At 43.5% G+C, this 16509-nt stretch overlaps 1 gene segment (V, D, J or C); it reads right to left on the bottom strand.

Moving 5' to 3' along the window:
• Positions 1–735: 735 nt before the first annotated feature.
• Positions 736–11769, bottom strand: LOC120227887. The segment is given in 3 exon segments: positions 736–939; positions 11113–11504; positions 11658–11769. Coding segments are annotated over 3 exon segments (642 nt in total).
• Positions 11770–16509: the final 4740 nt, after the last annotated feature.

Raw genomic sequence — 16509 nt, 5'->3', positions numbered from 1 at the left:
GACAGCGTGAGCAGGGGAGGGTCAGAGAGAGAAGGAGACACAGACTCTGAAATAGGCTCCAGGCTCTGAGCTGGCAGTCAGCACAGAGCCCGACGCGGGGCTCGAACCCACGAACCGCGAGATCATGACCTAAGCGAAAGTCGGACGCTCAACTGACTAAGCCACCCAGGTGCCCCTGATTTCTACTTTTTGGAATAGCTCGAGAAGAATTGGTATTAATTATGTTTTAAATGTCTGGAAGACCGGAGGAGACAAGATGGCTGAGAAGTAGGGAGTTCCATACATTTTGCCTGCACCCATCTCTCAAATAGAGAAGGCCGGAAGTCGTAGGACACTGAGCCACAGAAGTTTGGGGAGAGAAAGAGACAGAGTACACAGGGAAGGAAACCTCATAAGTGCATGAGTGCGAACTGGGGAAGATTAAAGCGGCACGGGACCCAGAGATACGGAGGGAGGGCAGGGAATCCGGCTTGCGTGCAACTGCAGTGAGTGATTAACCAGCGAGTGGTGGAGAGCCGCCATGAGTCCAGGGGAAAGGAAAGAAAAGCTGAGATTGCTCATAGAACCATCCCTGGAGAAGAGGAAAAAACCCTCGGCTTGGAAAGACTGTTTTTTTAGCTCTGGCTGGGGTGCTGACTTTAAACTAGGTGCCCTGGTTCCAGAAGGTGCCAGGAAAAACTGAACTGCCGGAACCAACCATAGCGGTGGCGGCCTAGTGAAGCGGTGCTGGCCAGCTTAAGCAGCGGTGGCGCGCTGCGGCGACACGGACTCTGCGGACCTAAAGTTACTACGTTCCCTGACTGCACTCGGGTTGTATCGCTGCTTGACGCCTTCAGATCTGAGCCTGCGACACTTCCCCAACCCCCACTCAACTCCGGGCAACAGGGAAGCAGCCACCTGCGGGACTGTGCAGGGCAGTATAACAAAGTGGACTGGGACCTGGAAATGAGGCAAAGGGTGAGGCATAGAACTAAGCCCACCTTGGCTACAATCTCAGCACAGGGAGATTGGCCTGAAGACATGATTTGCAACGCTTGGTTGAAAAGGGAATGGGGCAAGGCGATTCTTCTCCTGACAATCACCAAGGCGGGGCTTCAGGGAGGCCAGCAAACACAGTGGAGACAAGATCTGCCTAAACCAAACCACTCCCATCCCCTCCAGAGAGATGTTTTGTTGTTGTTGTTGTAGCTGTTTTTACTGAGCCTGGGTTTGCTTGTTTATTGGTTTTGACTGTGCATTTCTGTAACTGTGTTTCCTCTGCAGTTTTCTGTTTTCTTTTTCCAGGGCTGCCTCAAGAAACAAGTCAAACTACACATGGTGGAGAGTCCCAAATACCACTACCAATAGGGAAACAAAATAACCAAACGCACAACAAGAGAAACCAAGACACACCATCCAAAGGACACTTCCTGAACAGACAGGCCCTGAACAGTCAAAAGAGCCCTCTCTGATACAGCAGAACTCGCAGGGGATGAGTGTACAACAAGCTTTTAAAGTAACAAGATAAAGAAAGCTAACCAAATAACTGGAAGGACTCTCCTCCAAAGAAGCTCCAGGAGGAAATGACAGCTAGAGAACTGCTCAAAACAGATATAAGCAACATAACTGAACAAGAATTTAGAAAAATAATCATAAAATTAATCTCCGGGCTTGAAAAAAGCATGGAGGACATAAGAGAAACTATGGCTACAAACAATATGGAGCTTAAAAATAGTTATGGTGAATTTAAAAAATGCGATAAATGAGACATAATAAACTGGACGCGTACAATGCATGGATTGAAGAGGCAGAAAGGAGAATAAGTGATTTAGAAGACACTATTATAGAAAAAGAAGAAACTGAAAAAAAGAGAGATAAACTGATCCTGGAACATGAAAGGAGAGTTCAAGAACTCAGCGATACAATCAAATGGAACAATATCCATATCATAGGAATTCCAGAAAAGGAAGAGAGGGAAAGGTGCTGAAGGAGTCTGGGAACAAATGATAGCAGAGAACCTACCCAACCTAGAGAGGGAAGTAGAAGTTGAAATTCAAGAGGCACAGAATCTCCCTTCAGACGTAACTTGAATCAATCTTCAGCATGACATATCATAGTGAAACTGGCAAAATATAAGGACAAAGAGATAATTTGGAAAACAGCTAGGGAGAAAAGGGCTCTAACGTACAAAGGGAAACCTATCAGAGTGGTGACAGACCTATCTAAAGAAACTTGGCAGGCCAGAAAAGAATGGCAGGAGAGCTTCAATGTGATGAACAGAAAAAAATATGCAGCCAAAAATCCTCTCTCCAGCAAGCATGTCATTCAGAATAGAAGGAGAGATAAAAGTCTTTCCAAATAAACAAAAATGGAAAGAAATTTTCACCACTAAACCAGCCCTACAAGAAATCCTGAGGGGGACTCTATGAGGGAAGCGTTGCAAGGAACACAAGATACGAGAGACACCTCCACAAGTATGAATCCCACAAAGGACATAATGACTCTAAACCCACATATTTCAATAATAACACTGAATGTAAATGGGCTGAATGCTCCAATCAAAAGACAGGATAGCAGAATCGATAAAAAACCAAAATCCATCTATGTGCTGTCTACAAGAAACTCATTTTAGACTGGAAGATACCTACAGATTAAAAAAAAGTAAGGGGATGGAGAAATATCTATCATGCTATGTGAAGTGAAAAGAAAGCTGGAGTAGCTATACTTACAGCAGACAAACTGGACTTTAAATTAAAATCAGTAACAAGGGATGAAGATGGGCATTATATAATAACTACAGGGTCTGTCCATCAGGAAGAGCTAACAATTATAAATGTCTACGCACTGAATATGGAGGCACCTAAATATTTAAAACAATTAATCACAAACAGAAACAACCTTATAGATAAGAATGTGCTAATAGTAGGGGACTTTAATACACCGATTACAGCAATGGATAGATCAACTAGACAGAAAATCACTAAGGAAACAAAGAACTTGAATGATACATTGGATCAGATGGATCTGACAGATATATTTAGAACTCTATATCCTGAGACCATGGAATTTACTTTCTTCTCAAGTGTGCATTGCACATTCTCCAAGATAGATCCCATACTGGGACATAAAGCATACCATGCACACTTTCAGATCATAATGCTTTGAAACTTGAAATCAATCACAGGAAGAAGTCTGGAAAACCTCCAAAAACATTGCGGTTAAAGAACACCCTACTAAAGTATAAATGGGCCAATCAAGCAATTAGAGAAGAAATTTTAAAAAAATATGGAAACAAATGAAACTGAATATACAACAATCCAAACTTTATGGGATGCGGGAAAGGCAGTCCTAAGAGGAAAGTACATTGCTCTCCAGGCCTATTTCTTTTTTTTTTTTAATGTTTTATTTATTTCTAGGAGAGAGAGAGACAGTGTGAGCAGGGGAGGGTCAGAGAGAGAGGGAGTGACAGACTCGAAACAGGCTCCAGGCTCTGAGCTGGCAGTCAGCACAGAGCCCGACGCGGGGCCCGAACCCACGAACCGCGAGATCATGACCTAAGCGAAAGTCGGACGCTTAACCGACTAAGCCACCCAGTCGCCCCTCTCCAGGCCTATTTCAAGAGATTAGAAAAAGCGCAAGTCCAAAATCTAACAGCTCACCTAAAGGAACTAGATGCAAAGCAACAAGAGCAACCCAAACCCAGTAGAAGAAGAGAAACAGTAAAAATCAGAGCAGAAATAAACAACATAGACCAAAGAAACAATTGAACAGATCAATGAAACCAAGAGTTGTTTTTTTGAAAAAGTAAACAAAATTGAAAAACCTCTAGCCAGACTTATCAAAAAGAAAACAGAGAGCACCCAAATAGACAAAATTATGAATGAAAATGGACTTATTCCAAACAACCCCTCAGAAATACAAGCAATTCTCAGGGAATACTATGAAAAATTATATGCCAACATATTGGACAACTTAGAAGAAATGGACAACTCTTGAATGCTGAGAACAAACTGAAGACTGATGGGTGTGGGGGGAAGGGAGAGATGGGCATGGAGGAGGGCACTTGTGGGGATGAGCACTGGGTGTTATATGGAAACCAACCTGACAATAAACTATTTGTAAAACATAAAAAAAGAAAATAAAAAGTAATGGACACATTCCCAAACACACACTTACTACCAAAATTCACACGGGAAGAGATAGAAAATCTGAACAGACCCATGTTCTGTGAAGAAATCGAATCAGTTATCAAAAATCTCCCCAAAATAAGAGCCCTGGACCTGATGGCTTCCCTGGGGAATTCTACCAGACATTTAAAACAGAATTAATACCAATTCTTCTCAAGCTATCCCAAAAAATAGAAACCGAAGGAAAACTTCCAGACTTATTTTACAAAAACAGCATCACTCTGATTCCCAAGCCAGACAGAGACGCAGCAGAAAAAGGCGAACTACAGGCCAATATCCTTGTCCATCAGCACATAAAAATTATTATCCACCAAGATAAAGTGGGATTCATTCTTGGGTTACAGGGCTGGTTCAATATTCGCAAATCATTCAATGTGATACATCACATCAACAAAAGAAAAGATAAAAACCATAGGATCCTGTCGATAGATGCAGAAAAAGCATTTGACAAGATACAGTATCCTGTCTTAACAAGCACCCTCGAGAAAGTCGGGAGAGAACGAACTTACTTAAACATCATAAAAGCCATCTATGAGAAGCCTTCAGCGAACATCATCCTCAACGGGGAAAAACTGAGAGCTTTCCCCCTGAGATCAGGAACAAGACAGGACGTCCACTCTCACCACTGCTGTTTAACATAGTGCTGGAAGTCCTAGCATCAGCCATCAGACAACAAAAGGAAATCAAAGCATCAGAATTGGTTAAGAAGAAGTCAAACTTTCACTTTTCCAGACGACATGATACTCTACATCGAAAACCCGACAGACTTCACAGAAGCCTACTAGAACTGATCCAAGAAATCAGCCAAGTCACAGGGTACAAAATCCACATACAGAAATCGGTTGCATTTTTATACACCAACAATGAAGCAACAGAAAGAGAAATCAAGAAACTGATCCCATTCACAATTGCACAAAAAGTCATAAAGTACCTAGGAATAAACCTAACCAAAGATATGAGATATTCATGATGAAAACTATAGAAAGCTTATGAAGGAAACTGAAGAAGACACAAAAATTGGAAAAACTTTCCATGCTCATGGACTGGAAGAATAAATATAGTTAAAATGTCATTACTACCCAAAGCAATCTACACATTCAAGGCAATCCCAATCAAAATGCACCAGCATTCTTCTCAAAACTAGAACAAACTCTCCTAAAATTTGTATGGAACCACTGATGAACCCGAATTTCAAAGTAATATTGAAGAAGAAAACCAAAGCGGGAGGTACCACCAACCCATACTTTGGCTTCTACTACAAAGCTGTCATCATCAAGACAGTATGGTATTGGCACAAAAACAGACACATAGACCAATGGAATAGAATTGAGAACTCAGAATTGGACCCAAAAGTATACAGCCAACTAATATTTGACAAAGCAGGAACAAGTAGCCAATGGAAAGAAGACAGCCTCTTTAACAGTAGGTGCTGGGAGAAGTGGACAGCAACATCCAGAAGAATAAAACTAGATCATTTTCCCACACCATACACAAAAATAAACTCAAAATGGATAAAGGACCTGAATGTGAGACAGGAAACCATCAAAACCCTAGAGGAGAAACCAGGAAACAACCTCCTTGACCTCAACCGCAACAATTTCTTACTTGACACATCCCCAAAAGCAAGGGAATCAAGAGCAAAAATAAGCGATTGGGACCTCATCAAGATTAAATGGTTCTGCATGGCAAAGGAAACAACCCATAAAACTAATAGGCAACCGACGGAACGGGAAAAGATAGTTGCAAATGACACATCAGACAAAGGGTTAATATCCAAAATATGTAAGGAATTCACCAAACTCCACACCCGAAAAACAAACAACCCAGTGAAGAAATGGGGAGAAGATTTGAACAGACACTTCTCCAAAGAGGACATCCAGATGGCCAACAGACACATGAAACGATGCTCAGCATCCCTCCTCGTCAAGGAAATACAAATCAAAACCACACTGAGACACCACCTTGCACCGGTCAGAACTGCTAAAATGAGCAAATCAGAGGACTCTAGATGCTTGCAAGGATATGGAGAAATGGGCACCCTCCTACACTGTTGGTGGGAATGTAAACTGGTGCCGCCCCTCTGGAAAACAGTGTGGAGGTTCCTCAAAAAATTAACAATTGAACTCCATTATGACCCAGCAATAGCAGTGCTAGGAATTTACCCAAGGCATATAGGAGTGCTGATGCATAGGAGCACATGGACCCCATTGTTCATAGCAACACTCTCAACAATAGCCAAAACACGGAAAGAGCCTATGTGTCCATCAACAGACTAATGGTTCAAGAAGATGTCGTTTATCTATACGATGAAATACTACATGGCATGGCAATGAGAAAGAATGAACTCTGGCCATGTGTAGCAACACGGATGGACCTTGAGGGTGTTATGCCGAGCGAAATAAGTCAGGCAGAGAAGGACAGCTACCATATGTTTGCATGTATAGGAGGATTAGGAGGAACTTAATGGAGGACCATGTGGGAGAAGAAGGGGAGAAATAGTGGGGGAGAGGGAGAGAAGCAAACCATGAGAAACTCTTGAATGGTGAGAACAAACTGAGGACTGACTTGTGTGCGGGTGTGGAAGGGGAAATGGGCACGGAAAAGGGCACTTGTGGGGATGAGCAATGGAAACCAACTTGAGAATAAACTATTTGTAAAAAAAAAAATATTTAAAAAATGGTAGAATTCCTCAGGGAAGCCATCTGGACCAAGACTCTTATTGGGAGATTTTTGATAACTGATTCAATTTCCTCACTAGTTATCTATCTGTTTAGATTTTCTATCTCTTCCCTTGTGAATTTTGGTAGTGAGTGTGTTTTTAGGAATTTTCCATTTCTTTTAAGTTGTCCGATTTGTTGGCATATAGTTTTTCATAATATTCCCTGAAAATTGCTTGTATTTCTGAGGGGTTGGTTGTAATAAGTCCATTTTCATTCATGATTTTGTGTATTTGAGTGCTCTCTCTCTCTCTTTTTTTTAAATATTTTTATTTATTTCTAGGAGAGAAAGAGGGAGAGAGACAGCATGAGCAGGGGAGGGTCAGAGAGAGAGGGAGACACAGACTCTGAAATAGGCTCCAGGCTCTGAGCTGGCAGTCAGCACAGAGCCCGACGCGGGGCTCGAACCCACGAATCGCGAGATCATGACCTAGCGAAAGTCGGATGCTTAACCGACTAAGCCATCCAGGCGCCCCTCTTTTTTTTTTTTTTTTTTTTTTTTTTTGAGAAGGCTGGCTAGAGTTGTCAATTTTGTTTATTTTTTTTCAAAAAACAAACTCTTGGTTTCATTGATCTGTTCAACGGTTTCTTTGGCTTCTATATTGTTTATTTCTGCCCTGATTTTTTATTATTTCTCTTCTCTCTCAGGGTTTTGGGTCCTCTTATTGCTCTCCCTCTAGTTCCTTTAGGTTAGCTATTAGATTTTGCACTTGCGCTTTTTCTAATTTCTGGAAATAGGCCTGGAGTGCAATGTACTTTCTTCTGAGGACTGCCTTTTTCACATCCCATAGAGTTTGGATTATTGTATTTTCAGTTTCATTTGTTTCCATATTTTTTAAAATTTCTTCTCTTATTGCCTGTTTGGCCCAATCATTCTTTAGTAGGGTGTTCTTTAACTTCCATGTTTTGGAGGTTTCCAGACTTCTTCCTGTAATTGATTTCAAGTTTCATAGCATTGTGGTCTGAAAGTGTGCATGGTATGATCTCAATTCTTTTGTATTCGTTGAGGGCTGCCTTATGTCCCAGTATGTGATCTATCTTGGAGAATGTGCCATGCACACTTGAGAAGAAAGTGAATTCCATGTCCTCAGGATGCAGAGTTCTAAATATATCTGTCAGATCCATCTGGTCCATTGTGTCATTCAAGTCCATTGTTTCTTTAGTGATTTTCTGTCTAGTTGATCTATCCATTGCTGTAAGTGGACTATTAAAGTCTCCTGCTATTAGCACATTCTTATCCATAAGAGTGTTTCTGTTTGTGATTAATTGTTTTATGTATTTAGGTGCTACCATGTTCGGTGCATAGACATTTGTAATTGTTAGCTCTTCCTGATGGTTAGACCCTGTAATTATTATATAATGCCTTTCTTCATCCCTTCTTCCTGTCTTTACTTTAAAATCCAGTTTGTCTGATTTAAGTATAGCTACTCCAGCTTTCTTTTGACTTCCCGTAGCATCAGAGATATTTCTCCACCCCCTCACTTTCAATCTGATGTTGTTTTCAAGTCTAAAATGGGTTTCTTGTAGATAGCAAATAGCTGGTTTTGCTTTTTAAAAAATTTTTTTTTAAATGTTTTATTTATTTTTGAGAGAGAGAGAGACAGCATGAGCAGGGGAGGGTCAGAGAGAGAGGGAGTCACAGACTGAAAGAGGCTCCAGGCTCTGAGCTGGCAGTCAGCACAGAGCCCGACGCGGGGCTCGAACCCACGAACCGCGAGATCATGACCTAAGCGAAAGTCGGACGCTTAACCGACTAAGCCACCCAGGCGCCCCTGGTTTTGCTTTTTTATCCTATCTGCTACCTTATGTCTTCTGATTGGGGCATTTAGTCCATTTACATTCAGTGTTATTATTGAAAAATATGGGTTTGAAGTCATCGTGTCCTTGTGGAATTCATGCTTGTGGTGGTGCCTCTGGTATCTTGTGTTCTTTGCACCATTTCCCTCATAGAGTCCCCTCAGGATTTCTTGTAGGGCTGGTTTAGTGGTGACAAATTCTTTCACTATTTGTTTATTTGGAAAGACTTTTATCTCTCCTCTATTTTGAATGACAGGCTTGCTGGAGAGAGGATTCATGGCTGCATATTTTTCCTGTTCATCACATTGAAGATTTCCTGCCATTCCTTTCTGGCCTGCTAAAATTCAGTAGATAGGTCTGTCACCACTCTGATAGGTTTCCCTTTGTACGTTAGAGCCCTTTTCTCCCTAGCTGCTTTCAAAATTCTCTCTTTGTCCTTATATTTTTCAGTTTCACTATGATATGTCATGCTGAACATTGATTCAAGTTACGTCTGAGGGGAGTTCTCTGTGCCTCTTGGATTTCAATGTCTGTTTCCTTCCCCATACTGGGGAAGTTCCTTGCTATAATTTGTTCAAGGACTCCTTCAGCGCCTTTCCCTCTCTCTTCCTCTTCTGAAATTCCTATTATACGCATATTATTCTGTTTGACTGTATCACAGAGCTCTCAAACTCTCCGTTCATGTTTCTGGATCAGTTTATCTCTCTTTTTCTCAGCTTTCTCTTTTTCTATAAGAGTGTCTTCTAAATCACTTATTCTCTTTTCTGCCTCTTCATTCCGTTCATTGGACGCCTCCATTTTATTATGTGTCTCATTTATAGAATTTTTAAATTCATCACAACTATTTTTAAACTCCGTAATCTTTGTAGCAATAGTTTCTCTAATGTCTTCCATGCCTTTTTCAAGCCCAGTGATTAATTTTATGACTATTGTTCTAATTTCTTGTTCAGTTATGTCGCTTATATCTGTTTTGAGCAGTTCTTTAGCTGTCATTTCTTCCTGGAATTTCTTTGGAGGAGAGTTTTTCTGTTTCGTCATTTTGGTTAGCTTTCTATCTCTTGCTAATTTTTAATGCTTGTTCTGCACTCTGTCCCTGCAGGTGTTGCTGTATTAAAGAGGGCTCTTTGACTGTCCAGGCCAGTCAGTGTTCAGGAAGTGTTCTTTGGTGTCTCTTTGTTTCTCTTGTTGAGACTTTGGTTATTTTATTTCCCTACTCGTGTTGGTATTTGGGACAGTTCACCATGTATACTTTGGCTTGTTTCTTTTTTTTTTTTTTAATGTTTTATTTATTTCTAGGAGAGAGAGACAGCGTGAACAGGGGAGGGTCAGAGAGAGAGGGAGTCACAGACTGAAACAGGCTCCAGGCTCTGAGCTGGCAGTCAGCACAGAGCCTGATTCGGGGCTCGAACCCACGAACCGCGAGATCATGACCTAAGAGAAAGTCGGAAGCTTAACCGACTAAGCCACCCAGGCGCCCAAACTTTGGCTTGTTTCTTGAGGTAGCCTTATTAGGTTGCCTTCCCAGTGTACTCTGTCTCTTTCTTTCCCAAACTCCTGTGGCTCAGTGTCCCGTGGCTTCAGGTCTTGTCTTTGAGAGATGAGTGCGAGCTAAATACATGGAGCTCCATACTTCGCCATCTTGCCTCCCTCCTCGGTCTTGAATTTTCAATGTAATTTTCATTGAGTCGAGATCAAAGTTGATATTATTTTCTATGAGGATTGTGAAGACATTAATCCCCTGTTCCTTTGCTTTCATGCCTATTGAGAAATGTACTCCCACCATGAAGCTGGTTCCTCCGTAGGGAACACATCTCCTCTCTGGCTGTGAGAGTGTCTGCATCACTGGTTTGTAGCAATTTCATTATGTTGTGTGTTGTGCTGTCTCTCATGATCCCTGTGCCTGAGCTTTGTTGAGCCTCTTGGATACATTAGTTCATGTGTTTCACCAAATTTGAAGCCTTGTGCAGATTATTTCTTCACTTAGTTTGTTATTCACCATCAGTTCCTTCCCTGCTCTCCCTCTGTTCCTACACTCCACTCCTTCTGGGTGGCATTAAGTTGTCCTAGAGGTACCGAACTTATATTTATATTTTTAGTGTTTGGTTCTGTTTTATTTTGAGTAGCTTAAATTGCTTGACGTCAAATTCACTCTTTTCTTTTGCAGCATCATATCTGCTGTCAGTCTATACAGTATATTTTTAAATATCTAAGCATTTCATTAGGGAGGTCTCAAAAAATTTTGTCTTTGAAAAATGTCTTCATATCTCCTCCTCAACATTCAGTCAATCCTTCACCTGCAGTAATAGAGGAAATCTAGTTCTAATAACTATATGAATCCCCTGCTCATTCACACTGTGCGGAGTGTGTCTGGAGGGTGAAGAGTAAGGAGACAGACTCCACGCCTCAGATCAGGGGACTTGGGCCAGGCCTACCGATAGTTTTATGCAGTCATCCTGGGGTGAAGAGAGTGTCACACAGATGGGGAAGGTTTGTGTCTCATTTCCCCATCTGCCTGTGTCACTGTGAGCATCATTATTGATGGTAGAGGACTGACAGTAATAGTCAGCCTCGTCTTCGGCCTGGGCCCCATTGATGGTCAGGGTGACTGTTTTCCCTGAACTGGAGCCAGAGAATCGGTCAGGGATCCCTGAGGGCCGCTCGCTATCTTTATAAATGACCAGCACAGGAGCTTGGCCTAGCTTCTGCTGGTACCAATTTGTATATTTTTTCTCCATCATATCTCCAGAGCAGGTGATTTTAGCCATCTGTCCCAGGGCCACTGATACTGTGGGTGGCTGGGTCACCTCGCTGGAGGCCACGGATCCTGAAAAAACAGAAGAGGAGAGGTTGGTGTCAGGTTGAAGGCTTCATTTGAGGGACTCAATACTGAGACTGTGCCAGTCTGAACTCAGGGTAGGTTCAGGTGCAGCTCAGGTCCTGTGTGGGTTGGGATTGGGCAGAGGGTCAGGGACAGCACCTGTGCACAGAGTGAAGAGGGGGAGCAGGAGAGGGGTCCAGGCCATGGTGGAGATGCCCAGAGCTCTGTGTTCTGAGACCCACAGCACTGCTGGGCTCCACCCTAGCTTCTCTTATTCCCTTCCAGGCCCTTGGGACTGTGATTGTTAGTAGTTATGCAAATCTCCTCCACCTCTAGGGCTCCTAACTGATAAACCACTTGTGAGGTCAGAACATGTGACTAAAAAGGAAAGGGGAGCCCCCAACTTCCTCCAAACAGCTCTCAAGTCAGACCACCAGCCTTGGCCTTCAGGGTTTGGGATCACAGTCACATTCATGTGAGCAGACCACATGACAATCGTCTGAAAGAACCTGCTTGGAGCCTGTGCTGGGCTCCCTCTGTGGTCTTCCAGGAGCCTGGCTGTGGGGCTGGGCTGGGCCCTCTGAGAGATACAGACAATGCCTGATTCAGGGCAAGAGGTTCTGTGGCTCCATTACCTTCCTACTACTGCTTCCTGTCCCCACTGCATACCCAGAGGCACTGTCATCCCATCCTTGGCATGTCTTGAGAATGTGGAGCTTTCTAATTACAATGTTCGCCATTTTGTCTGTGAGAGTCCACTTGTTCAACAACCACCTGCTGTTGGAGATTCACCACACTTTCCAGTCTATTGTCATGTGGTAACTCCATCTCTATGACACCCCCCATCCTACAGCAGGGGGTGCCATTGCCATTGTCTAATCTTTTCTGTTTTTCATCAGTGTTAGATGAAATAGTACAAATTATGTGAGTGGCCACCCCTGACTTAAAAAGCCACCATGAAGCTCCATGTCTTGTTAGGGTTATGTCTTCCCACATGGGTGTGCTTTAGAGCCAGAGCCAGGATCTCTGTAGGGAGCTGGATACTGTCACTAAACCAGGACAGCTCCAGGACAAGAGCTGTGGTGTCAGGTAGTGAGAATGCACCTCACTCTGGAGACAGCCTCACAGAGACACTGTGGATGCTCTGCCAGCCACCAGGGACTCTGAGTGCCTGGTCTCCAGCCCCCTGAGAGACCCCTGAGCCTAGAAACATGACCCCTGGAACTGTGCTTGGTGGTAGGGAAGGAGAGGCAGAGGGTGAGTGGTCAAGGTATTCTGGACATGTCTATCACAGACGAGTCAGCTCCCTGGGAACACTGGTGGGAAGGGTGGTAACCTTTATTTCCCAGGTGTAGAATTCAGTGTCAACAATTCTGTCAATGCACTGATTGTCACAGTGTGTCTGCCCTTCAGAACAAGAAAGGTTCTTGCATCCTGTGGAAACAGGCCAAGTTGTCTGGATATCTTGTGAGGACTGAACCCTGAATAACTGCTCACCCCCAGGTCTGCTCTACCTATGAGGCTCCACGTGGGCAGCCCCAGCCTCTGTCCTGCTGTTCCTGCTGCAACTCTGTTGCCCCCTGCTGGTGGAGGACTCAGACAAGGAGATTCCCTCCTGCAGGTCATTCCCACCTGTAGGTCTCAGCACCTGTCACCTGAGAAAGTGTGGGGACCAGGGAGCCCAGCCTCCTCCAGACAGCTGCCCCACTCCTCTCCCCAACCCAGCACACACAGGTCACTTACACTGTGCAGGAGACAGGACAGATGCGATTCCTGTACTTGTCCCAGGGTTGAAATGCCCTGGACTAACTCAGTGCCTTCTCACAAAATACAGAGTGTAGGGTACAGTGTAGTGCATTTGAAAAGAGTCAGTGTCCAGATTCACCTGTGTGATGTCCCATAGCCACCACATTCCTGTGTTATGTGTCAAGACTAATGCTTCCCCACCCTAATTAGTGCAGATTTTCATCAGTGGGAACAGGTGATACTTCCGGCATAAAGTTCATTTTGTGCGCCTAAATCTTTATTAGTATTATTATTTCTACTGCTATTATTTTTATCCCAACCCACATCTCTTGGACTTTGGGGCAGGAGGATATCTACATTACCCCAGTAGGTGGTTTGAGAGGACATTGAAATCTGCGAATTCAGACCTGCTTCTTCAATTTCACATCATACAGATCACACTTTGCTGAGTCATTTGCATGGGTTTCTGCAGAGGATGGACAAGAGATTTCCAGACCAGCTCTTACTCACAGAGATCCCACAGAGTCTCTGTTTAATGGATAAAGCTGTTAAAATGATTTGTATAATTTAATTTGAAACAGAAAAGCATTTCTAGCATCAGTATAAGCATCCTCATTTCACAGCCCATAAAACTGAAGCCCAGAGAGACTAGGTTCACAGAAACAGATAAAATTGAGGTGAGACCAGAAGGAGAGCCTTGGTGTCCTGGATTGAGATCCTTGGCCCTTTGGGTCAGAGCTTGACAAGAGGGGGATGGGAGGGAGGGTGAGGTCAAGTTAGGCAACAGGGTTTGTGTCCCTGGATTCCCTGTGTTCCCCATCCTGACCTGGCCTATAAAGGAGCCCCCTCAGCCTGGCTGTTGTGAGGTTCAGTACGGTTGTGTCCCAGGTTAGAGCTGGAGAATCTGTGGGGATGGTGGATTTGGCAGTGCAGGGGCCTGGCCTGGGTGCTGCTGGGTTTGCTCCTCATTATTGCTTGGTTCTCTTTCTCCTGGGGATGTGGTATTGACAGGGGTCTCATGGCCACTCTGCTGGGGGCTGCCTACGTGTATTGTGGACTACACAGCTTGCAGGATCAGAAGATTGTGGGGCACATTCTCAGTGATCTTACTCCCACAGCATCCCCTGGGCTGGGCCCAGGGTCACAGTCATGCTCAGGATCCTGTGGGGACTGAGACTATGGGCAGCACTTGGACAGAGAGTGAGGAGTGGGAGGAGGAGAGGGTGCAGGCAAGAGTTCTGTTTGCCGAATCCACAGCTGAGACTAGTCATCTCAAGCCTCCCTCCCTCATGCCCTCAGAGATCCCAGTGAAAATGCTCCATTGAGAGAGAGAGAGACAGGTTCTAAAAGGTGTGGTGAGGAGAGAATTAAGAATCAGGGGCTGCCACTCCTCAGGAGCCAAAGCATCAGTCTCTCAGCTCAAACCTTTTATTTTGCTATTTGTCTGATAACAGCAAACACATACAACATAGTATTTGGCACCTTGACAGGTCATGCACCTGCAGTGCATTCCATAGTGGGTCATGGTGCCAGACAAAACATTCTTATCCCTGGTCTGGCACCGTATGATGTCCTTACTGAGAGAACGAGCAGCCCTGGTGGCTCCAACCTGGGAATGGAACTGCTTTCAGTTCCTTGCTGCTCCGTCCCTTTCCTTCAGGACATTCTTATGGTGCCTCTGGCTTCTTGTTCTCCAACACTCCTCAGGCTGCTGGAGAGAATCTCTGCATCTGGGTGGACTTCACAGATCTGGTTCACATGGAGCTGTGCTCACCTCTGGGTTCTCCTAGAGGCGCTCTTGTCACTATGCATTTGAAAAAAAATTTTTTTTTAATATTTTTATTTATTTCTAGGGGAGAGAGAGAGAGAGAGAGAGAGAGAGAGAGACAGCATGAGCAGGGGAGGGTCAGAGAGAGAGGGAGATACAGACTCCGAAATAGGCTCCAGGCTCTGAGCTGGCAGTCAGCACAGAGCCCGACGCGGGGCTCGAACCCACGAACCGCGAAATCATGACCTAAGAGAAAGTCGGACGCTTAACCGACTAAGCCCCCAGGTGCCCCTGCATTTGAAAATTCTTTTTTTTTAATTTTTTTATTGTTTTATTTATTTCTAGGAGAGAAAGAGAGACAGCGTGAGCAGGGGAGGGTCAGAGAGAGGGAGTCACAGACTCTGAAACAGGCTCCAGGCTCTGAGCTGGCAGTCAGCACAGAGCCCGACGCGGGGCTCGAACCCACGAACCGCGAGATCATGACCTAAGCGAAAGTCGGACGCTTAACCGACTAAGCCACCCAGGCGCCCCTGCATTTGAAAATTCTTAAAATGTAGGGGAAAGGAGGAAAGGTGAAGGGCGTTTCTGTATCATTTTCTCATGAAATGTGTACTGTGAATATTTCTTTTCTGTGTGTGTGTGTGTATCATACATGCAACATAATTTTTTTCATTCTGCCTATTTGTAAGTGTTCAACTGTCTTCCCCAATTCTCTGTTCCCTGTGAATGTTTCATGTTCTACATTGTGGATCAGAATTGGTGGGAATTTGTTCTGAACTTACACTTGGATTTTAATGTGTTTTTATCTAAAGTGTGTTCTTAAATGCAGCATAGAGTCAAGTGTTGCTATTAAACTCAGTTTCACAATCTTTTTACTGTATTTAGATCATTTCCTGGATGTGATTAGTATTATCATTTCCATACAGCGTCATTGTGTATTCTGTTTCCTTGTCAATATTCTACTTGTTTCTTTTCCCATTTCTGTCTTTTGAAATTAATGAACCATATTTCGTTTTTACATTTTATCTTTTTGTGAGGTGATATTAACTGTACCTATGACTATTGTATTATCCTGTCCCGTAGTCATTCCCACAGGTCACACAGAGTGTCATAGCCTTAGTATGAACTTCTCTCTTTTCAGCATCTTTGCTGTAATTCATAAATGTTACTTTTACCTGTATTACAAAGTCCCAAATACAAAGGTATTAGATTTGATTTGATAGTGAATTACCTTAAAGAGATTTAGATACTAGAATAAGTCTTGATATTTTTTTCCATTAGTTAGCATTTGTGATTTTTTCATTTATTTTGTAGAATCAGATTCTTTCTGGAATCACTCCCTCCTCCCTGAGGGGTGTCCAGTACCATTTCTTGTACATCTGGATAGCTGATGATCAATCCTGTCACTCTATGTGTGTAGGAAATTTTTTATTTAGGCTTCATTTGTGAAAGGCAGTTTCCCTGGGTAAAGAATTAAGTTTTCCTATTTTCAGTGTT

The sequence above is a fragment of the Hyaena hyaena genome, unplaced genomic scaffold (genome assembly GCF_003009895.1).
Source record: "Hyaena hyaena isolate Hyena2069 unplaced genomic scaffold, ASM300989v1 scaffold_19, whole genome shotgun sequence".
Lineage (NCBI taxonomy): Eukaryota > Metazoa > Chordata > Mammalia > Carnivora > Hyaenidae > Hyaena > Hyaena hyaena.
This window is presented reverse-complemented; position numbering and strand designations above follow the sequence as displayed.